The sequence below is a fragment of the Podarcis erhardii genome (genome assembly GCF_964252035.2).
Source record: "Podarcis erhardii genome assembly, chromosome: 17".
Classification (NCBI taxonomy): Eukaryota; Metazoa; Chordata; class Lepidosauria; order Squamata; family Lacertidae; genus Podarcis; species Podarcis erhardii.
In genome coordinates, this window is record NC_138515.1 from 7,112,276 (window position 1) to 7,136,717 (window position 24,442).

Sequence of the window (24,442 nt, forward strand, 5' to 3'; positions counted from 1 at the left end):
ACTGCAGACAACTTTGTTAGAAAGTTCATGTTCATATTAGATCATCACTCCCCAAACTTCAGAGCATAGGAAGACACCCAAAGATATATAATTTGGCATGAATATTTGGCTTTTTTATTGTATTATAATTTGGAATGTTTTATGTGGTTTTTATTGGATGGTTAAAATGGAAAACTTAATAAATATTATTTTTTTATAAAAGAAAAGAAAAGAAGGAATGCTCATGTTCTAGCTCAGCCAGACAGAGTCAGGGGTTTCACAGCCACAAGTGCAACACAAATGTCAATTACTTCTCCAAATTCTGTGCTTAGTTTTTCTTAATTCTTTTTTATTAGGGCTCCCCAGCTGCAAGACGGGCATTTGTACCTCAGCTTCGAAGTGGGAAGTTTAATGTTTTGCTCACTACATATGAATATATCATCAAAGATAAGCACATTCTTGCAAAGGTGAGGCTTTCCTATTTGAAAGCAGGATTTGCTGGTGTGTTGATTTTCCATTAGTTCTAGAAATGAATCATTGTGGTATCCTGAAGGTATACACAATATTAAACAGCTTTTCTTGCAAAACCAACGTTAAGTAATATACATTATTAGTATTAGAATAACAGATAAATGAAGCATTTACAAAATCCCCTCACCATGCATAACATTTTCTTGATTACTGAAAAATGGAGGACCCTTGCTTATTTTGTCCTTTTAAACCAGGGACAGGGAACCTATGGCTCTCCAGATGTTCCTTCCTTGACCATTGTCAATGCTGGCTTGGGCTCATGGGAACTGGAGTCAACATCTGGCAAGCCACAGGTTTCCCCATCCCTGAATTAAACTAGGGTGTCTCCTCCCCCAGTCACTTGATCTTCAAGATGGATCATGTCAGTTATGCCTTCTGAAGCAATTCAAAGTGGCAGGCCCCTCTCCTCTCTGATTAAGAGCAGATACACGTCTCACCCATAATGAAAGGGAGAAAGAAAGATTGTAGAGTAATTCAGCTAATGCAAATGGCACTTGTTTTATATGGTACTGTGGTTGAATATGATATGCAATCTCTTGCTTCTCGGTTCTCGGTGAGATACTTTTGCTGCAGTAACACCTGTACAGTATTATTTGCTCATTGGTTGCATGAATAACACTGCATGTGCTATGTTGTGTTATGTCCTTATTAAATTTTCAATAAAAAGTAATATTGAAAGAACAAAAACAAATAACGGCTTTTCTCAGCCCACATGTCAGCTGCCTTGTATGGCTCAATAACTTCAGCTGCAGTCATCGGACCCTTTGCCATAAAGCAACAACAGTGTCCTGGGAGATGTTGCCAAGATGGGGTATTAATAAGTGCCAATTCACAACTTTCTCATCATGATTACATTTGAGTAATTGCTCACAAGAGCCATAACACTAGTTTAGCCTATGTGGGATGCTTCAGAAGTCGCATTTCTCTGGAGCATTTGAGGATGGTGAGAATTTCCCCGTCTTCAATATTTCCATTATATTGATTCTACCTGTTCTATTGTTTCTACAAATTAGTGGCATAGTGAATATTCCCCTGCATTTTTCTTAGGTGCAAATCAAAACTGAACTAGTTTAACAGATACCTAGCTACATCCAAACTATCACCTTGCTGTGGGGTGAGCTGTACTGTATTGAAAGCCTAACAATCATGCCTGAGAAGTAAACTCTTAAGTAAAGTAGATTTGGTTACTGTCCTGCATCATCAGATTCGTTGGAAGTACATGATTGTTGACGAAGGTCACCGAATGAAGAACCACCATTGCAAGCTAACCCAAGTCCTGAATACACACTATGTAGCTCCACGTCGTCTGCTTCTCACAGGGACTCCACTACAGAATAAGCTGCCTGAACTATGGGCTCTGCTCAACTTTCTCCTTCCAACTATCTTCAAGAGCTGTAGCACATTTGAACAGTGGTTTAATGCTCCTTTTGCCATGACTGGAGAAAAGGTAAGTGCAGGAAGAAACGTCTACCAGCGTTTTTCACCCAGGGTTTTTCACTCCAGGCTCTGGAGTCATTCCCTGTTGGTCCCATGAAATTTTGCAATCTTCCACCTTCACTTTCCCCTCCAGTTTTTATTTAATTTTTCTTAGGGGGAGGGGGTTGGATTTCCTTAGGGTGTCACAATGTGATACAGATGTCATACAAAAAAAAAAAAAAAATACTGTTTTTAACCAATTTTATTTATTAGAGTCTTGTGATTCTGTGTGACCCCAAATAGTTTTATTGCAATGATTAGGTCAGTTGGCACAACGTTTCTAACATTTTGTACATTCTTTTAGTGAGCTCAAGTGTTAGGCCACATTTACTTTCAGAATTGACTTCGCTGTTGACTGTCTTAGTATACATGCATGCAGCATGCTGTTCTGATCAGATGCAATGGTGAATTTCCTTTCAAGGCCTTTCTTCCACTGTGTATTGTTCAATATAGTAAGTACCGATGGGACTGCAATTAACCCATAGTAGAAGGCACTGCTAAAGAAAAACACCTTTCTGGTGTTTGCTTTTAATATTTTGCATTTCAAAAGACAGTGCTCACTCTGAGGTAGAGTTTTAAAATACTACGCCAATTTTGTGTACGTGTGCATTTGGCACTTCAAATAGTTTGGGGCAGAAGATGAATAAGGATAGAAGATCCACATTTTCCCTGTGATTACATTTGCTTTGACTTCTGGGTGGACATTTTCCTCATTCCAAGCCCTTTAAGAGAACTGTAGCATTTCTCCCTCACTCCTGCCCTCCTCCTCCTCCTATGGTAGCATGTATGTGAAGGAGGGAGAGGGGGGAAATGTGAGAGTTTATTTTGGGGGAAGTGGATGGGAAATTATATCTATATATCTATATATCTATCTATACACACACACACACACACACACACACACACACACACACACACACACTTATAGTGCTGTTACACTCTGTTATTTTGTTTTTCAGTCTATGCAAGATGTTTCCTCTAATTTGCCATGTTGTAATCTTGATGCTCATAGCATTTTAAGTCAGGGTTACAGATTGGTAAATTGGAGCATCCGTAACCAATGGTGACTTGGGGCCAAATTAAGTAGACTTGCCTCTCGGAAGCCAGGTTGCTGTCAATCAGCAAAGGGGCTGTAAGATTTGAAACAGAGAAATGGATGGCAGGAGGAATGTACTAAAGCTTCACCCTTCCGTTCCCTGCTGCTTTTCCCTTAAGAGACAGCACTCATATCTGTTGCAGGAAAAAGGCTGTCTGGAACCCCCGCTGGGAAAGGGGGCTGTAGAGGAAGCATCAGGTGCAGGAGGCATTAAGCACTGTGCCCTCTTTGACCATTTTACACCTCTTTGGTAGTCTGGATTTGCTTTCAAATATCTTCTTCAACCCTGCTGCATTTATCTATCTATTGATATGTGAGATTGTGTAATAGTTACGGCAATTGTGATAATTTTAGGGGATTAGAGATGAATCAGTGAAATGAAATTTTTTTGGTTCATGGTTTTATTGTTTATTGTTAACATTATACTTAATAATGATAGTATGGGCTTTTTGTCTGAAAGTGATCATACTTTTTTTCTAGTGATGTTGGGAAAATATATTTAAATAACGCTTGTTTCCTTGAATCTGTGTGCAACTAAAAACAGGTGGATTTAAATGAAGAAGAAACTATTCTGATTATCCGTCGTTTGCACAAAGTGTTGCGTCCCTTCCTGCTAAGAAGGTTAAAGAAGGAGGTAGAAGCACAGCTGCCTGAAAAGGTAACACTAAAAAAGCAGGCAATATTCCAGCTCTTAGTAGAATCTTTCATGTCATGTTGTCCATATGCAAGTTCTTCTGGATAGCATCATTCCTAGTTCACTTGTTTTGAAGGGGCTGCTGGAAATTCTGTTTTATCAAGGGAAGTCTGTAGAGAGGCTTGGGACATGGGAGGCATGATGGTTCAGTTGTAGAGTGGCAGTTCAGCACCAAACTAAAATGGTTCTTTGGTAGCTGAGATGGGAAGGACCTAGAGCTGGAAACTTGGAGAGCCACTAGCAGAATGTACAGTACAAGACTAGACAAACAAATGGCTTGTCTCAGAATAAAGCTTGGTATGTATCAATGGACCATTCACATAATTTCAAAGAAGGCTGGGGTACTGCTACTAAAGACATCTTTCATTACGTCAGGCTTAAGATGCTCCTCTGGGTGCTTGTGATGCTCCATCCCCAACACAGAGCCTGGAATCTGTTGTAATATTTAACTTTGTGAGAATATTTCTGACTTGTATTCCGTTTCTAGCTCTTGTGGTTGCAGAGAAAAATCTGAGCACTGCAGTTTGTGGGAGGAAAGGAAGCCCTGCTTTTGGTGCAGCTGTCTTCATTCTGTAGGGCTTGAAAAGAAAGATGGTAAAAAATAAGTGTGGAACTAACAGTTCTGGCAGTATTTTGTCCTTCACTCTCAGTGCACACACCAATCCCAGTTCATTATTATTCCTATTTATTACCGGTAAATTTGTATACCACCATCCAAATATCACAGGGCAGTTCACAACATAAAAATACAAAATGAAAACAAACTGCATAATAAATCAAAACCAATAACCCCCTTCCCACAAAGACATATTAAAAGCTATAGAATTTACTTGGTTGGTGTATTCTGTGATCTGCATCCTAGACATGGGGTGTAGAACTCAGAGGCTGATAGAATAAGAGCTTTCTGATTCAATTAATGGTATTTGATCTCTCCCAGGGCATGGTTGGATCCTACTCCAGTGAGCTGCACTGACTACTACCTCTTCCCTTTCAGAATGAGATCACAAACGGGGCATGTCCTGAGTCTTTTTGATTCAATCTTTCCTTAGACCTTTGCTAACAGCTGCTTCCTGGGCATCTGACCCAGGAGAGATCCCATGAGGTCCAGTTGACTATTAGATATCAGAAAGATCTGCTGTAATGAGTTTTACAAACAACAACAACCACCATCCTAAAGTTCATGACTTAAGGCAAATTTATCCATAGAGGAATCCCAAACAAATGTTGTTTGGCAGAAGTTGACCTAGCTGCCTTCATCTCAGCATCACTGTAACATCACCATTGTCAGTGTCATCACAGATCCCTATACTGTGTGCAGGGTAGATGAGATCCTTTCATGCAGATGAGATCCTCACATCTGCATGCAATGCCAAATTTTGCCCTCCAGGAGAGCTCTCTTCTGACAGATCTGCTGTCTACATGAATATCAGCTTCCAGTGCAATCGGAGGAGTCATCAGTCAGGAAGTTTGGGGCCCTTTCATAACTTCTGTAATTCTTCCTAAACAACTAAGAGATTCACCACCACCAATGGTGTTTCCAGCTCAAAGGTCTTCATATTTCCATGTTGGGATTGTATAGGGCGTGGCTCTTTCTCACCTTTCTGCAACGCAAGCCCTCCTTATAAAACAGACATGGCCATGGAGAACTTATATTTTGTTTGTTTGGTCTCATAGAATCTTTGGACATACTTGGTGGGTTATGACCACAGAGATTACAAAACCAACTGTTCAGCCACCACAATTGCATTACCTGAAAATTGAGTCTGCAAACTCTGATGGATACAGCTGCATGCAAACAGATGCATGCCTTAACACAACCTGTTAAGAAATTAATCTGACTATAAACACTATTCTGAAGGGGAAATGGTGGTACTCAAATCTGCCCCAGCTCTGTTTGGTTGTCTGCTATGTCCTAGGATTTGCCCATCAGCTTTCTTACTAGCTCTTTTCTGTGAAAGGGTGCTCCAGAAATACATTAATATTAATATATTTTTTTAAATATTTTTTTATATACTAGGGGTTGTACCCCTACTGACATTGCTCGCCAACTCTGTCTTTTTGCACCCAGGCAAACCCCACCCTCCCTTTATGCCTGTTCAACCTCCCTTTATACCTCATTCCCCTAAATCCTTCCTTTACTCTTTAACCCCTCAAAAATCCCCCTCCACCCTTTATACCCCCAAACTCTCCTGCTTCATGAAGCCCCACTTCGCTGTACAACGTGCCTCCCAAAATCCTTCCTCCTGCAGCTCATCCCAAAAAACAACTTCCCCTCACAGCTTGCCAAAACCACCACTCCCTTTACATGTCGCCAAACCCCCCTCCCTTTCGTCCCTGTCCCTCACTGCTGCTGCTGTGTGAAGCTGTGGGGGGAAGGAGAGAGAAAAAAAATGCATTTTGAAATTCAAGCTTCTCTCTTTTTTACAAGGCAGGAGAGAAGAAAGCTTCTTATTTCCCTTTGTTTCCCAGTCTATTGCTGCTGACCAATTAGAGAGAAGAAAGTGCATTTTAAAATGGGGCAGGAATGAAGGGAAAAACCTTTCTCTGCTTTGTTCCCCTCCCACCCCCACCAGTAGCAGTGAGGAGCTCAGGAAACAAACTGGGCCTGCTCCAAACCTTTCCACCCCACCCCCTGCCTCAAGTGTCCCCCATCATATATTTGTGCACCTGGTTATTCCTGTCTAAGTGCAGAACCTTTCTTTTGTCCCTCTTGAAAAGCATTTTGTTGGGTTGGACCTAGTTTTCCCATCTGTGAAGGTCATCTTGCATCCTGATTCTGTTTTCTGAAATATGAGATACCCCTCCCAGTTTGTTGTCGTCTGCAGATTTGATTAGCACCCCCTCTATTCCTCATCCAAGGACAGAACCCTCCTGTTACTTTTTTCCGGGATGACAAGGAACCATTTGTGGGGACTCTTTGGAAAGCCTTATACCAAGTCAGAGACCATTGGTCCTTCTATCTCAGTACTGTATACACTGACTAGCACAGGCTCTCCAAGGTTTCAGACAGAGCAACTTTTCCACCCCTACCTAAAGGTACCAGGGACTGATTGAACTTAGAACCTTCTCCCCAACCGCCCCCCAAATACTGCTACTCAAAGATTTCTACAAGTCTGAAGACACTGAAAGCAATGAAATTTTCCAAACTCAGGAAGGTTATTTGGATCCATGCTTTGTGAATGCAGTTTCATGAATTAATATCTCCTCTCTCTGTTCACAACAGGTGGAATATGTGATTAAGTGTGATATGTCTGCATTACAAAGGGTACTTTATAGACACATGCAAGCCAAGGGAGTGCTGCTTACGGATGGATCAGAGAAGGACAAAAAGGTTTGGATTTCAGCCTTTTTCTCTAATGTGCAGTAAGGACAGGCATCTTATTGTCAGGTCTAGTCAATGAGTGTTTTTATTTTTTTCATGCAAGGATAGTTGTTATGATAGACAATGTTTTTTCAGAGGGGGAAAGCATTTTACTAAAGAATTTGAGTTTGGGCTCTTGAGGGCCTTCAGATTCATGATGAAGAAACACCAGCTCTCTTCACACAAGCCATTGAACAAACAATAATAGTATCTGACTGTAACACTGTTTTGAAACGTAATTTTAAAATTTCTTACTAGTTCCAAAATTTGTAGCAATATCAGGGTGAGAAGCTTTCCTGCAGTGGTGCTCATTTTTAAAAACGTGATGTTGCAACATGGTTGCTTGAATAATTTTTGTGAAGAGGTGCACCTTCATGAAATTGTTTACTTAGGTTATCTGGTTGCATACTGCTCAAGCAAAAAAGCCAAAACAAACACACACTTCGTGAAATAAGGCAAAAGAAGGTCTCTGCCATGGTTCCTGTACTGTCCAACATTTGTTCCATGGTTTAATCCCTAGATAGAAAATGATAGATTTATTAGGAAGCACGGTGATGAAATATGCCATAAATAGTTTAACACTTAAAATCTTTTTTAAAGGTTTTGCACACATTGCTATCAATAATTGTAGTTCACTGAGGGAGAAATGTTTGAGTAGTGCTGTCTTATTTTCCCAGGGCAAAGGTGGTACAAAAACGCTCATGAACACTATCATGCAGCTGAGGAAGATTTGCAACCATCCCTACATGTTTCAGCACATAGAGGTAAACAAGTGTTTTTGCTGTTGACATTTTCAGCCTGCTCAATGAGGGCAACTAGCAATGATGGGCCAAAAGTATTGCTGGAATACTTGTTCTTTAGCAGGAATGAGGAACTGCAGCCCCCCATGGTGTTGAACTACAACTCCCATCAGCCCCAGCCAATATGGCCAATGGTTTGGGATGTTAGTTGTAGTCAAACACCATCTAGAAGACCACAGGTTCTCCTTCCTGGCCTACAAAGTACTTTGGGCATGGGATGTCTCGTAAATGTTAGATTGACCCACCATTTCTATTCAGTTCTGTCCTGCTTCCACAACTTATTCTACCTTCTGGAACCTCCTCAATGCTGGGCCTTAGCGGTGCAGCTACATGGAGAATCTGACATGCAGTTGCATATTTCTTGCTGCTGTGACTTTGTGTGATAATATTAAATATAGTTTCGGTAAGAATGCAGCTCCTTCTCCTTCACACTCATGCACCCACCACCCCGCTTTATCCCACAATTTGAAGATCCAAAAGTTAACTGTTTAGGCTCTTTTTAAGTTCTTATTCATGGAGGAGAGGGTTATCAAAAGCTGGCCATGATGGCTACACTGCCTCCACAGTTGGTGGCAATAATGCTTCTGATTACCAGCTGCTGGAAACCACAGGGGGGACAGAGTATTTTTGTGCTTGGATCCTGCTTGCGGGTTTCCCACAGGCATCTGGTTGGCCACTGTGAGAACAGGATGCTGGAATGGATAGACCATTGGCCTGGTCCAGTGGTTGTATATAGTGCAATACTTTGACAACATCAGCCTTTACCAACCTGGTGCCCTTCATGTGCTTGGGGCTGTTAACTCCCATTGACTGCAGTCAGCAAAGCCATCGTAGTTCTAGTTCAAAGGATATGGAGGGCACCCGGTTGGCAAAGGCTGGGCTTAATGATGGAATCTTGGAATCTATATGGAAAGCTTACAGATGTGGAATCCAGTGGTGTTTGTCTCCTGTTCTTCTGTATATATTTATGCCTCATTGGAAAAGATTTCAAACCCAACTGAAGCATCAGTTTATTTGTAGGGTGCTTAGATTTTAAAATTGTCATAATAATGGTTATGATAGCTGAAAAGTTAATTATTGTTTACCATTATCTCTTTGCATGTTACTAAAGCATGTGGACCATTATCTCTTAGAGGAAACCGTCTCTGAAATATTGTTTGGCCTGTCCTGTTCATGCTTAGACTGGCTTTCTTTTGTTTTGTTGTAGGAATCCTTTTCTGAGCACTTAGGCTTCACTGGAGGCATTGTGCAAGGGTAAGTTGGCCACCACAAAGAATTTTAGGAAGTGCATGTTTTTCTTGGGTAATCACTGAAACCAAATACTGAAGAGGAGGAGATTTTTGTGCCCTGCTTGTCAGCTTCCAGAGACATTTGACAGGCTGCTTCTGAGTTATTGTTTGATCACTCACTGCTTTCTCTTCAGTAAAAGGATTTTGGTTAGGCTCAAAGTGCCCTCAGAACCCCAAAACCCTCTATTGTTCATTGAGGGGCTCTGGTGAGTCTTTATTTCTCCAGGAGAAAGACCAGGCCTCTTTTCATCATTGGGCACCAACACTTGCCAAGTGTTATGTTAGCCTGCCTGTTTTTAGCTTACAGAAGCCCTCACAATTCTGTTCCTAGTGTTCACATCCCTCCTTTTAACCGTTAAGTAAATTTCCCACTTGTCTTGTAGTTCCACCTTCCGTGTTGGTTTGTGGTTCTGGTATTTTCCAGAATCCTTCTGTCTTTAGCTTTCAAGGTTGGTTGCTCTCAGTCATCTATCAAGCATGTATTAATTACCCTGCTGGCTGTACCTTGAGTTACCCTGAGAGCACCTGGGGACCCCACAGCTAGAAGACTAGTTACGATTAACATTTCCCCCTGAAAAACACTAATGTCAGCCTTTCCCTGCAACCTGAAGCTGTATAGAAGTATTAGTTATGTTCTAGAGCCTTCTTAGTGAAAGGGCTGGTGCCGTGTTGTTTTTTGCTGTGATTATTGGCACGGTTTTAATAGATTTTATATTTGTACATAGTTTTAATTCTATCAATGTTTAATTGTTTTTTTCATTATTGTCCCCTTCCCCCGTGTTTTTAGCAGTTCTTATTTTTATCTGTAAGCCTCCTTGAGTCTCTTAGGGGAAAAGAGATTGTAAAAAAATAAATGATTGGTTGATTGATTGATTGATTGATTGAGCGAGCCACACTGTCAGTTCACACAGTTAAAAAGGAGATCCAGTAGGGCCAGGCTTTGTGTAAAATTGCTGTGCTTCTTGAATAATTCCCAGTATACACTGAACATCCAAGACTTCCACCGCAAACACACAAGCATTGCTTGGCAGATAAATTGATGTGAAAGCAGGTCCCCGAAGGCAGAATGTTAAAAGCCACTATACCAGAAGAAAACAGTTTCTTTGTTTCTCCTCCTCATGTTCTGAACCAGGCTTGACCTGTACCGCGCTTCAGGGAAGTTTGAGCTCCTAGATCGGATTCTTCCCAAGTTACGAGCTACCAACCACAAGGTGCTGCTTTTTTGTCAGATGACCTCCCTCATGACCATAATGGAAGATTATTTTGCTTACCGTGGCTTCAAATACCTCAGGCTAGATGGTGAGTTTTGCATTAGGGCCTGTAATGTTGTAGGAAGGCCTGATTTTGGCACGCGGTTAATAAAGTACCTTTCTTCATGTAGTCTCTGTATGTCTTTAGTCAGGCTGTGTGTGTGGAGCAATGTAAGAAAGTGAAATGCACCAACTTCAGTGCATAGGAAGATTCTCTTGGCATGTGCAATTTTGGGGTGTGATCCTGTATGGCCCATGGTGTAGCATGTGGAGCCATCATGTAGGAATTTGAGCTTTTCCCTCCCCCACTGGGCCCACTTCATGCTAAGCTTACAGTGTTCTGGCTGCACCATTTCCAGTTCTTCCTCTCTGCTACAAACCTTCACAAGTTGATTTCTCTTTCAAATTTCAGAATGGCAACCAGACACTGTCAAGTGGGCTGATTCCTTTGCCAAAGTTACAGTGACTTGCCCTGGTTCTCCCTCCCCTCCATCCTTCAAGTCGTACTCTTTCCCAAAGACGCCCCCTTTCAGGTGGTTCTCTTGAAATGATGGCTCCTTTTTTTTAGTAATGATACCAAAATACCATTGGTTTAAACATTTGGGCAGATCTGTTCCTCTATCACAAGAGGATTTGAGCACATTCCCTCTGTATTTATTCCTCTTTGGTTATACCAGCCTTTTATTATTTCAGTTTTCATGTTTCCTCTTTTTTTCCTGTCAACTGGTTCCTTAATTAGTGGCAGCGACCCTGTTCACACATTTTTTTTTTCATTTTAAGGTTGGTTTGTGAGGTAAGATCAAGAGCAGGTCTTGAACTCATTCCCCCTCAACACGTGATGCTTCACTTTGCATGGGAATGAGGCCTTTATGGTGTGTTCCCAAGTGAATGCCATAAAGTTTGAAGTATTTACAATCCGACAGGTGACAGTCCAATAGCATCATGTGCTGCACATGTGACTCCCAACACTGGTCAAAAATGGGGGTCTGCTTGTATTGTGCTAGTAACAGAGAAGGCTAAGTGTAGCCAGTGTTGATGGCCTACACTGGGCGAAACAGAAGTCTGTTTATGTCATCAGCGTAGGCCCTGCATGGTTGCTACAGAGGCCTGGCAGATCACGTACCCTACCTCCCATGTCACCAGTAATGCTGACCTAGGAACTTGCTACATGATACACTGTGTGATTGTAGGTCAGTATCTAGTTGAGTATGGGGGTCCCAACCATGTAGAAGCAGCAGCTGTTCTTTTATAAATCGGCCTTAACATAGCCTGCCCCAATGGTTTCCTTGGTGAATGATAGTGGACAAAAGCAGGATGGTGCCTTTTTACTGCAGGTACTGGTGTGCAGCTGAGTGTTCATTTCTATCTTATTCCCCTCTTATCCCCAGTTTGGAGTACAGAAGTAGGAAGAGGCAGGATTGGGAGAAAGAACCAGTACCAACTTCCCTGTCCTCTCTTTTCCCCTTCCCCCTCTCCACCCCACCCCAAGACAGTATCTGCTAATCCAAACCACCTGATTGTTCTCTGATTGTAAGTTGTCTTTCGTAATACCATTAGGAACTTAAATAGTTAAATTGATATGCAAGCTCTCCAGACATTTTGGAATGTGGGTGTATATCTCAACTTGGTTGGTTCCCAGTATAAAAAATGCTTCCCCTCTGTGGACCAGTGCTATGCTTACCCAGATTTCTGGGGTTCTTAAAGATGACAGGTTTTCTACTCAAACCAAAATTTGTAGCAGTGGGGGGAAAACCACTCTTGTCTCTCTACTTTTAAAGGAACCACTAAAGCGGAAGACCGTGGCATGCTGCTGAAAACGTTCAATGAACCAGGCTCTGAATATTTTATTTTTTTGCTGAGTACCCGAGCTGGAGGCCTGGGGCTAAACCTACAGTCTGCTGACACTGTGATCATTTTTGACAGTGATTGGAATCCCCACCAGGTAATAATAAAATGTATTTATGGGCTTCAGAAATTAAGTTTTTTGAAACTGAATACTAGTATGGGAGTGGGGTGGAGTGAGGTTGGTAATGATAAATTTGTAGCATGCCTGTCTTATCTGTTGAGCTGATACAAAAGAAGCAGAGCTTTTCTGTGTCTTGCTGTACTTTGGTCAACAGTAAATGCACATCTATTTGATTACTGAAGTTCTGGATTTTCAACAGAATCTTGAATGTTAGCGCTTCTCTATAGTAATCATGTGCCAAACATGATGGGAATCTTGGGGTAGAAATCTTCCTATCGCCTCCTAAAGCAATTTGGCAACACTGAACACACTATGCCATGGGTGTCTTTGGGAAGCTCCTCACATAATTGATTAACAATGTTTCTTGTATCTCATGCTTCTTCCTAAAGGAAACCCAGGGCAACTAACTTAATGTAATACAGAAAAATACATAAAGCTGTACAGCATTTAAAATGTCAATTACAATATATTTAAAATAGCATGCTAATACCTTCAGCGCAGAGACCTCACAATTATGCCCCAAAGTCCTAGACAAAAGTTTTAACATTCTGCCTGAATGTGGCGAATCTAGCAGACTACCTGATTTCAGCAGAAACAGACTTCCTTAAACAGGGCACTTTTGCCGAAAACACGCTGTCCTAAATCACCTTGCCACCCCTGCTGATGGGACCACAAACAGGACCTCTCCCACCGATCATTAGTTTTGGGTCAGAAGCTATGGGGAAGGCACTCCTTCAGGTACTCAGGTCCCAAGTTACGGCTTTGTAAACCAAGATTTATGTAAAAAGTTTCTATATTACCCTTCGCCAGAGTTTCCAAGACATACACACACACACAAATATATAAATAAAACCAGCTATTCCGATAACCCTGGTGAATGGGCCACAGAGTAGAACACTGGTCTTCAGTGGAAGGGTCAGAATACACTACAGGTTCACAGGCTGACCTAAGGTAAGTCACCGCAGCTTCACTACTACTATGCAAATGTATGGTGGTAAATTAAGAAGTGGGTTCTGAACAACACTGATGTCACGTATTTGCACCTTACTCCATTGGAGTATTGTGGGTTGAATCTCTCTAAAGTGCTGTGCATAAAAGCACATGAAGGTGATAGCTGAATTTTAACTACTCTCTGAACAGTGAGAGCTTTCTTCTTCTTCTCCCTTTCTTAGGACCTGCAGGCCCAGGACCGAGCGCATCGCATCGGGCAGCAGAATGAAGTCCGTGTGCTGCGCCTTTGCACTGTGAACAGCGTGGAAGAGAAGATCCTTGCTGCAGCCAAGTACAAGCTGAATGTAGATCAAAAGGTTATCCAGGCTGGCATGTTTGACCAGAAATCTTCCAGCCATGAAAGGAGAGCTTTTCTCCAGGCTATCTTGGAGCATGAGGAGCAGGATGAGGTAAGGGAGCAGAGGGGTGGTTTTTTTGCTTTCTCCTCCTCCAGCGTATGAGTGGTGAATGCATTGCCTAGCTTTGTGTTTTGTATGACGCTGACGCAAGGGACTGTGGGCTGGAAGGAAATGGCATGAACCCTTGTCATGCTAGAAAGTGAATTTGAGTGTCAGTGAAAGGGGCTGGCTTGACAGCCCTGGAGACTGAAGTCCTCTATCTATCCACAGACCAGATACAGCACGGGCAGCGGCAGTGGCAGCGCAAGCTTTCCCCACACTGCCTCAACCCTGTGCCTCAACTCCGACTTGGAGGAACCACCTTTAAAGGTGAGAGGGGTCATTCAGTCGCCGCGCCTGTCCAGTCCTTCGCCTCACTGTGTTTTAAGACTGTCAGCAAAGTTGCCAACTCGGGTGGCGAACTTCCCTGTCCACTGAGACTACCCAGCTCGTTTTTACATGAGTAGCCAAATCAAATGTGAAATAGTAAAAACACATTCAATGTACAGTTTTGAGCAGTGAGTTGCCAGATGGTGCATCTCCATACGAGTTAAACGGGGCTCTTTTGAAATCTTTCAGGAGGAAGATGAAGTTCCTGATGATGAGACAGTTAACCAGATGATTGCCCGGCACGAGGAGGAGTTTGACCTTTTTATGGTGAGAGTGACTGCCTTGCTTCTTGCATTTCAAACAGGTCAGCCTTATCTTCCTGAATTCAGTCTAGTATTAAGGTATACTGGAGGGGTGCTAAGTAGTGTTAACAAAAAACACGAGTCCGGGTCTAGAAATCAAGAGTCCTTCCAATAAAGAGAAGGTTTTTTTTGGGGGGGGGGATACAAGGTTTCTGCATATTCTGCCCTTGCAAACCCTTTGAGTTCATTCAATTAACTGATTATACTTGCTTTAAAAAAATCCCAGTGGCAGTGAAAGCAGGACAAGCACTATGGGTTCTTGTACAAAAAAACATAAACTTGAGGAAGTACTTGTGTTCTGGTTGACTAGGGTGGCTATTAGTCTGAGTCTCACATTATGGCAGCAGTAGTGGAGAGAATGAATAGATAGCTGAGAGTGCCATCTTATTCTTTGTGAATAAGCTGTTACCCAGTTCTAAGGCTCAGGGCAGGTGACATACTGCAGCTGTTGGGTTGGATCCTATGCCCTTGGGATGCTGCTGCCCTTCTGTTTCCTCCAATAATCATGAGCCCCTCACTTTAGGTCCCTGAGAAAAAAGGCAGAAGGGGGTGGGGAAGAGAACCCTCCTACCCTTCAGCCTGTGAACACCTAGGTTTACACTAGCTACAGGTTGCTAGAGGAGGGGAGAAGGTGACAGGTGAAGTTCTGGATTTTCAACAGAAAGGAGGGAAGTGGCAGCTGAATCTGGCTTCTTTCAAAGAAAATGATTGCATTGTTTCCTTCTGCTCTGATATGGTGTCTAGGGACAAGAGTTCTAACAGGTAGAACTCGGTTCATGCTTTTCCATAGAAACATACACATTTCAGGTATAAACCCCTTTTGGAGCATACTTGAAATGGCTTCCTCACCTTTCAACAGGCTATCACGCATCCATGCTGGCCTCCAAAGCCTGTTAAATTGAAAATAAGCCCAATTATAAAATTAATGAGATTTATGTCAAGCATATTGCAGCCCAACCTTCATCCACTAGGCAAAGGGTGGCTAACCTGTGGCACTCCAGGTATGGTCGTACTCCAGCTCCCATCAGCCCAATAAGCTTGGGAGTCCTACAACATTTGGACATTGTCTAATGGACAGGGCATTCCTGGGTTTTATTTCAATGAGAGAGGCAATATATAAATATTTTAAATTAATGTTGTTAGGCTCTGTCTCCTTTTGATGGCAAGTCTTGCCCTACTCTAGGGACATGATGCCTGCTGGTGTTTCCCCACTGTTTCTCAGCAGAAACAACTATGATTGTGGCATGAATTAGTGTAATTTTAATCCTTTGTTTTCTGTATAACCCCTAGTCTGCCCAGTATGTTGCTAACACAGGCTTAGTTTCCCATTGATGACCTTCTTCGGCTTGATGACTCTCTAAGAGCAGCTACCCTGGGTCCAAGTAGAATATATAGCCAGTATAGCCTTAGAATATATAACTAGTACAGCCAACATACTCTTTGGAGCCTTCACCTCAGGCTATTTTCCTTACAGCGCATGGACTTGGATCGCAGGCGAGAAGAAGCCCGCAATCCAAAGAGAAAGCCACGTCTAATGGAAGAGGATGAATTGCCCTCTTGGATCATTAAAGATGATGCTGAAGTAGAGAGGCTAACCTGCGAGGAAGAGGAAGAAAAGATGTTTGGGCGAGGTTCTCGTCACCGTAAGGAAGTGGACTATAGTGACTCGCTGACTGAGAAGCAGTGGCTCAAGGTATACATGGTACAGCATCGTTCTCCAATGATTTTCTAAATTTTTATTTCTACTTGTGTCTGTGTTGTCTGTCTGTGTGTCAGAAAGTTGAGGAAAATACCCAGTCTCAGAAGTTTTGATGGTCAGCTAAGATTGTGCTAGCAAGCACCGAGTTTGGCAACAATACTTTTTCTACACGACTATCAGAAATACTATGATGTTGTTAAATTGATAACCTAAATGTTGGCATTTATAAAGTCTAGGAGCTTTCTTGAAACACACATCAACTTCACCATGCAAAACTTCTGTTGGGTATTAGGAACTCAGCTGTGTGGAAACCATGTTGCCAAATTTAAATTCAACTGATCTCCTTGACAGATTGCAAACATTTCAGATGCAGTAAGCCTGCTTGCTATGCAGCTGAGTGTATGCTCTTCTTGCCTGTCTGGCCCAGCAAATATTTCATCCTACTTGTTGCTAGGCAGTGATCCAGAGACTGGGGGCTCTTTGGCCTGCAAGAGGCAGACTTTGGGGCAGCACGGGGAGGGAATAGGAAGCTGGTCCTGAACTGCAGTAGCCATCCCGAAGCACTGTTCCTCCTCCGAGCTTGTGCAAGAGAAAGAAAGTGCAGGTTTGGTTAACTTTGCTCTGCTGCCGATCAAGCTAAGCTGGTTTTTCTTTGTGGAACATCCCAGATGCTGAGTTAGGCTCTTATGAGTTGAAGGATTCAAGCCCAAGTGTTAATCAGCAAAGGAGAAAGAGTTGTTCTGCTTTGTTCAGCCTTCCCAAAGGGTGAGAAATTCAGTGTGCAAGTTAGGAGCCAGAGAATCTTGCTATGAAATTCAGTTATGAGTTCCTCCTTCCAACCTGCTCCCTTAAGGGCATGGTGGCGAAGCCAGGTTCTGCAGCTGAATAGTGAGGCCTCCTCCCACACGTTATGCTGTCCTGTTTGTCCAAGGCAGAGACATGTGACTAACATGGTGAACCCCCGTTTCAAGACATTTCTTACAGCTTTGTAGAGTGAACCAAACAAGGTGTCCTGTCCAGACTAAACACTAGACAAGGATCTGTCCACTGTACTCTGAGTCTCGGTTGTTCTTGTTGCCTAAAATACTTGAAGCTTTGACATTTCTTACCATAGACTTCTGCTTGCTACCTGAGGGGAACACCCAGGCCTATGGAACAAGTGCACAGAAAGTGAGCCTGGCCTTAAGAAGACCCATAGAGTACATGACTGAAGTCATTAAGGTGGTCTCTGCCACGACTTATCCTGTTAGAGGCATTCTAGCCTGCCTTAAGGCCCTGAAGGAGGAGTTTCTTGTACCTCATACATGCTATTGTTGCAAGTGCTGACATTTTTTTGAGAGAACTTATTCCTTCTTTTCCTCTTTCTGGAGAAGTGCAAAGACCATCCTGGAACTGTTAAGGGGAAACAGTTTTGTCAAAGAAGGTGGCTCAAGATGCTGTCACGTCCACTAGCTGGTCTCTGCAGACCTTGACATGTATCTACATCTTTGTGATGTTTCATCTATCCCTTTGGAGAGGAGCAATGCTTTAAAAACCTGTACCAGTGCCTTGCCATTGGGAAGTTTGGTGCTGGTCAGCAGGTGCTTTTGAGCTACATAGACCAGAGCATGTAACACGGTACTAAACAACTCCTTCTGGTAACTGCCAGTAGTGTGAAAGTGAGGTTGCCCATTATGCAAGTTAGTTGCATGTTCTCATGGGCACCTGCCTGTCTTCCCTGGAACAAATTCTTTGGGAGAGGGACTGAAATGTTGAGGTGGCATGCATGCCTTGCATGCGTCAGATTCAGTCCATTTGAAGATCACAAGCTGAGAAAGGCATCTGCTGGAGACACTGGGGAGTAGCTGATGTTCAGCAGTGTCTCTAGATGCATCATATTAATTTCCAAGGGCAGGAGGCCGAAACTCAAATCGAGAAAATGCCATTCCAGCTCTCCAGCTTCTCTGATGGTAATGGCAATGCCATTAGAGGAGATCTGCTTAAAAGACTGTGCCTCACTGCAAGGTTTTTTCACAGACCACATCACAGCAAACCAGATTTCAGAGAAGTTTATTTTGCAGAAGAGTCACTGGCATGATGACTGTTGGTGTTCCAACAGTTCCAGAGGAAACGCAGGCATCATGCATCAGGATTCATGCAGGCAACACTTCTACTTCAACCCAGAGATTGTTCAAGCGCTTTCTAGCTTGAGACCAGCATGGGTCTTTGTCACCAAGTAGAGTATCCCTTACTGGGTTTGAAGTGCGTTTGAAACCATGCTGAGAACATGATCAGCACCTTGATGCTTTGGATTTGGGCTTTACTTTGTTGGACTTTACTCTGTTCCGAGTCATCATACGCCTTGGTGGGCAAGCATAAGCCCACTCTCTTTCATCTCCACCCCCTTCCGGGGCTGAAAATGGCACATGTGTCATTGGTCGCACATGCCTTGAACGCAGGCAAAATGGGAGCTGCCTGTATTTCATATTGGGAGCTCCAGCATTTAAACCTTCACAGGTGAAAAAGCTGTGCATGGCCCTTTTACAATATACACTGCATACATTGAATTTGAAGGGCTGTGTGCTGTAAAATATCTACTGTCGAAGCTATAAGTTGAAACGCATCCTGCAGTTTTTTGTGAACCAAGTAGACGTCTAATAGTCAAACTTGGGTTCTTCAGTCTGCAAAACCTTTGCTTCAGCAATTCTTACAGGGTCAAGCTGCTTTTTACAACCAAACATGGGGCACTTTGCTGTGGATATTGCTGCTTTTAAAGAAAAAGAAATCACTTTAAACTTGTCTATATGATCAGATCAATATTTGGTGGGCACTGAAGCAAAACTATTGCCTATAACTGGTTTGTGTTCTGCTTGTGCAGACCCAGAGTAACCTGGTGGAGCAAGATATTTATTTCTGAGTGCTGTGCACATTTTCATAAGATCTATCAGTATGAAGAGAGACATGTCTAAGCCTATCTTTCTACCAAGGGGTATCCAAACCTTGCTTATAAATTAGAAAAACAGTGCATGAACCTCAGGGTTCTGGTGCTCTCACCTACCTCCAGTGAGCAGACCACTGCCCAGCAACAAATAAAACAGAAAATGTTTTCTTAGCTGAAAATTTTCTGTCCGATTGTTTATTGGACAGTAATCTATAACCTGCATGTTTCAGTGGTAGTCTGTTGGTTGTATAGTGTGCTTGTTGTTTGAGTTGTAGTGTGTGAGGTCTTAGGCTAGGAGTGGATGGTTGTACAGAGGAAGAGGTGGGTGCTCTCTAAGTCCTTCCCAGACTTTTTGCTTCAGCATCTGCTCCTTTTTGGCTGATCAGAGAGCGTGCCCTGTCTCTGGACTGCTACCTATCAAACAAGTAGAAACAAAAAAAGGTAATACCACTTTTTCTGTGTTACACCGTGTTTGAAGGTAGCAGGGAGGAAAATATCATTTTATTTTATTTTTGCTTCTGGCCTAAGTACTTCAAAAGTTAGATGCTGTATCAAAAGATAATGAAGATCATATGTTGCCAATAAGTCCGTCACTAAATATCAGAGTGACCTGCCAAGCAAGGTTATATGTTCTGCTCCTTTATTGCAGATCACCTTAGTTTCCCCCCTGACAGAGTCATTGAATTCTTTTTTATATTTAAAAAAATTGCAGAAGCGTAGCCATATTAGTTCTAAACAGCAAACAAACTACCATGTTTTGCATTATGAATGCCAGGGATATCTGAGCTTTCATCGAGTAAACCAGTTAGTCTCTAAGGGCGACATCTTTTCTAGAAGATGTCACATAGCAAGCACTGGCTGGCTGAAGCAGTGCAAACAAACTGGCAGGCAATCCTTGCCAGGTTTATTAATCCATTGTATGTGATGACGCTGCATATGGTTGGTCCACACATTTGGTTTCTGGTCCTGAGAAGAAATGTGAGGGCAAATCCATTCGCCAGATAAGTCTCTGTCAGAACCATGTGGCACTTACTCAGCTGCCTCTTTTTACAAACCAGATATTATTCCAACTGGGCCGTCTTCGTGGGCATGCTTTTCTCCTGCATCTTTACCCAGTAGCTGGATTCTCCAGGGCAGCATCTTCCTGCCTTCTGATAGGAAAGGCAGCATGTTTGGGATCTCTCTGTAGCCCCTCTTTTCAAGGCTGTCTTGAGCTATGCCCACTAGCAAGTAGCTGAGGCTTAACCACCAGGAACCACACTGGTCCTAATAGGCAGCCCAGACTTCAGCTGTAATGCTTTGCAGTTACACGGGTTGCTTTCATATTGAAGTTGAAGATCACATCTTTTTACCGCGCATAATGAGGGAAACAGGAAACTGATCTCATCTTGGAAGTTCCCTGGCACTTAAAGGAATTGTGCCAGTATCTGAAGACAATGTGCTTAGTTTATTAGGTGGAGCATTTCTTGTAATCGCCTTTTTTGAACATCCCACCCTATCCAAAAGAGCAAGCAGAAGCGAGAATACCTTCTTGTGGAATGAGCATACCCCACAGCTGGACAGTGGATCATTGACCAGAGGATCTGGAAAGGGATTAACAATGCTTTATTTCCTAGGAAAGATTTTAAAACCTGCTATAGCTTAGGGCAGTGAGTGGCAAACACAGCCATACCAGTGAGAGGGAAATTGCTCAAGTGTGAGCCAAGCTGGTTTTTTTGTTTTTTATGTTTTACATGGGACAAGGGACTCCATTTCAGTTCTGGATCAAGAAAAAGGAACGCCTTTAGCTCCCGGATATGTTTTCATTGGACTCCACATTTAATGTTTCATACTTGTGCCCTTTAAAAGTGAATTCTGCTTTCCACTAGAGCCCAATCAGAATCTAGCAAGGTCTTCACCCCATACTATGTGTTTTGGTGTTCTCTCTTGAAGAGGCACAGCAGTGTCTCACAGCTAATGTTCTGGACATCCCTTCCTGGTATGTCCTAATTGATCACAAAGCAGAGGCCCCAACAAAAACATAGAAGAAACTACGTGTATTCATAGTTCCTTGAGTGATTTCACCCCACCCTCCTTCCTCTGGAGGTGTCTTGCTCTGAGTGAGACAGTAAGACCTTAAGACTTTGGAAGGGGATGAATAGAAAGCAGCATTCTGGGACCCCTTTTGTTTTGACACCAGTTCTGAGAGAGATGTAGGCACTCTTCTCCCATGCACCAGAGCTTTCTGTGGTGTTTCACGTGTTGGCCAGTGCTGAGGTATAGTACCTAATGTGTGATTAAAGAAGACCATTCCAAGAAGGCGAGTAATCTCCATATTTGGGGGGAAAGTGAGGTTGAGGCGGGGAATTTGAAAGTGGCAGATAGAGTAGGTGGAACCCCCCATAGGCCCAAATATCTATAGAAGAAGAGTCAGGGCAATTTCTTAGGCTCCAGTCTTTTTCTTTACAGTCATTCAAGAGCCGCCTGCCTCTATTGCACTTGTTCTCTGTTCACCAAATTGACCAGAGTCAATATGACACATGCAGACTCCAGGTCTCAGTTCCTCAGCAACTGACAATAGCATCTACAGCACGTATTCCACAACTTACTATTCACCATAATTGAAAAGGTGGGTATTGAGTGTGTGGAGAGGCTTGGAACCAAAATGGGTTGAAGCCAGGGTGTCGATGCCATTTAAACAAATGGCAACTAGAACCTTGTTGGCAGGCCATTCTCCTCTTAAAAGTCCTATACCAGTTTTCAGGTGTTGTGGATAGTGCCTGAATTGCAACCTCGAGGTTAATTTGCTTTGGATGAGAGCCTCTAGCCATGTATGACTAAAGAAAAAGGAAAGATGGGCCATTTTTACTTCTGAGTTTTCCTACTTCTGTTATACATGGCCTGCAGTTTGCTGGCCTCTATTCCTCTCCTGTGCAATCTGAAGCATTAATATGTATTGTTAACTGGTGGTTAGTAGCCGCGGGTCTCTTTGCAGCTTCGGAAGAATTTGCAACTGAGCTGGCAGGAAGGGGCATCCCCACACCCTCCTCTGCATTGTCACGACAGATTCCTCTGCAGAGTCCCAGCCTGCCGGCCCTGTTTAACATGAGAAGAAAAGCTCATAGGTAAGAGAACCATCTTTCCTTTCCCACCGCTACAGAGTTGCAGCCTTCCATTATCCTTTACTGGTTAACCCGGGAAATAAGTGTCTTTTGGGAAGCGGCCCATGCAGACATCCCATTCCTCACTGTGCTAGATTGCTTGGATGTTTGTGTGAATGTCTGTGTTTGATCATTTCACGGTGTGTCGTCTTCATGCTTGCTGTTCATTTTACCTGGCTGACTGAGCTGCTCCTGTCCGCAGGCCATAGAGGAGGGAACGCTGGAGGAGATAGAAGAGGAGGTGCGCCAGAAGAAATCTTCCCGCAAGCGGAAGAGGGACGTGGACGTCAGCTCATCCACGCCAACCACCAGCACTCGCAGCCGGGATAAAGACGATGACAGCAAGAAGCAGAAGAAGCGTGGGAGGCCACCGGCCGAGAAGCTTTCGCCAAATCCACCCAACCTCACCAAGAAAATGAAGAAGATAGTTGACGCTGTGATTAAATATAAGGACAGGTAACAGAAGAGTGGGATGTTTGTTTGTTTGTTTGTTTCTAAGAAGTCATAGGACATTCTTCAGTATTTCTGCTCTCTGGGTAAAAGTTCACTTTCCTAAATCTCTCCCGGATAGACTTCCTGCTGCTGCATTTGGCTTCAATTCAAGGAAAGATATCACAAGTTAAAAGGACAGTGTGAATTAGGCACATGTCATTTACATAATTTGCATTTTTTTCTCACCATCATGGAGAATCCAAACTGAAGTTGATGGATAGACATGTTGTTCTTCTGGATGAAGGCAGTGGGTTGATTCAAATATTGAAAGGCGCAAATGTGGGTTAATTTGTAGCCGTGCATATAAATCAGTATTAAAATCAGTGGGTAAAACCTCAGTGCCTAGGGCTTGCCGATCGCATGGTTGGCAGTTCGAATCCCCGCGGCGGGGTGAGCTCCCGTCTTTCGGTCCCAGCTCCTGCCCACCTAGCAGTTCGAAAGCACCCCTAAGTGCAAGTAGATAAATAGGTACCGCTTTATAGCGGGAAGGTAAACTGTGTTTCTGTGTGCTGCGCTGGTGCCGGCTCGCCAGAGCAGCTTCGTCACGCTGGCCACGTGACCCGGAAGTGTCTCCGGACAGTGCTGGCCCCTGGCCTCTTAAGTGAGATGGGCGCACAACCCTAGAGTCGGACATGACTGGCCCGTACGGGCAGGGGTACCTTTACCTTTATATACATCAGTATTAAAATCAGGAACTAAGAAGTAATCTCAGTATTACCACTTTTATCAGTTGCCATCATTTCTGATGTTTGTGGTTGAGTGCTGTTGTTTTTGTATCCAAAATGGCACCAACCACAAACAAAATGGAAAGATACCAGTATGCTCAGAACTGCAGAAGTACAGAGAAGCTTTCAGGTGTTAAAAAGGCCAAGCAGACAAAAAACAAAAAATCCCACCAGTGATGATGGTGTGTGCTGAAGTGGGCAGAGAATGCTGATTGCTTGGGGACAGGGAATGCAATGGAGTATCCTGGAAGAAGGCCTGGCTGATTGGCTGGAACAATGTTCATGAGCATTACAAACTGCAACATTTTGTCATAGGTTCCACTTGTCTACCTTGATCCTCTTAAATACCCTTGAGCTGGCTAGATCAATTACTGAGCGATTTGAAGGCTGCTGGTGATCCAGGGGGCCAGGCAATGAGCTAATCCTTGCATCAGATTATTATTTTTGCTTAAGTGGAGAAGGAAATATTAAGCCTCCAACCTTGGCTCATATTGATCATGCAACAGGATGCTCATTTCCTTCTGGTCTCTTGTGATCCATCCTGACAACTTTTATTCAGGACCTTGAGCCTGAACCACCAACCCTGATTTTTCCGTATTTGGAAAGGCTAAAGAGAGTTGGTACTTATCCAGTGATTGCTGGTGTTCACATTCCTAAGTCAACAAAGTGATTAACGTGAGGATGTGACATATTGTGCAAGCCATTTGTAAGAAAAGTCATCTTTGTATTTTGCTGTTGGTACTTCATGGCTATTGAAGACCCGTGGAGACTGTGAGGGAAGCAGACCTCTTTTTAATCGTCTTCCTTTTTCTTGTCTTGTAGCAGCAGTGGACGCCAGCTTAGTGAAGTCTTCATCCAACTTCCTTCTCGCAAGGAGCTTCCAGAGTACTATGAACTCATCCGCAAACCAGTGGACTTCAAGAAAATAAAGGTAATTATTCTTG

General features: G+C 43.1%; 1 protein-coding gene across 3 annotated transcripts in view; it reads left to right on the top strand.

Moving 5' to 3' along the window:
* The window catches only part of SMARCA4 (SWI/SNF related BAF chromatin remodeling complex subunit ATPase 4), a 61,539-nt gene that overhangs the window by 33,086 nt on the left and 4,011 nt on the right, over positions 1–24,442 (top strand). Inside the window, exons 19-32 of one of the 3 annotated variants that reach the window (XM_081845034.1) lie at positions 336–446; positions 1,715–1,957; positions 3,627–3,740; positions 7,000–7,107; positions 7,815–7,901; positions 9,145–9,191; positions 10,359–10,525; positions 12,255–12,418; positions 13,615–13,842; positions 14,062–14,160; positions 14,410–14,487; positions 15,997–16,215; positions 22,484–22,737; positions 24,321–24,429. In XM_081845034.1, the coding sequence (XP_081701160.1) occupies positions 336–446; positions 1,715–1,957; positions 3,627–3,740; positions 7,000–7,107; positions 7,815–7,901; positions 9,145–9,191; positions 10,359–10,525; positions 12,255–12,418; positions 13,615–13,842; positions 14,062–14,160; positions 14,410–14,487; positions 15,997–16,215; positions 22,484–22,737; positions 24,321–24,429 (2,028 nt within the window). Of the gene's footprint in view, positions 1–314; positions 447–1,714; positions 1,958–3,626; positions 3,741–6,999; positions 7,108–7,814; positions 7,902–9,144; positions 9,192–10,358; positions 10,526–12,254; positions 12,419–13,614; positions 13,843–14,061; positions 14,161–14,409; positions 14,488–15,996; positions 16,225–22,483; positions 22,738–24,320; positions 24,430–24,442 lie in introns of those variants that run through there. The other 2 variants (XM_081845032.1, XM_081845033.1) reach the window with 2 other exon arrangements.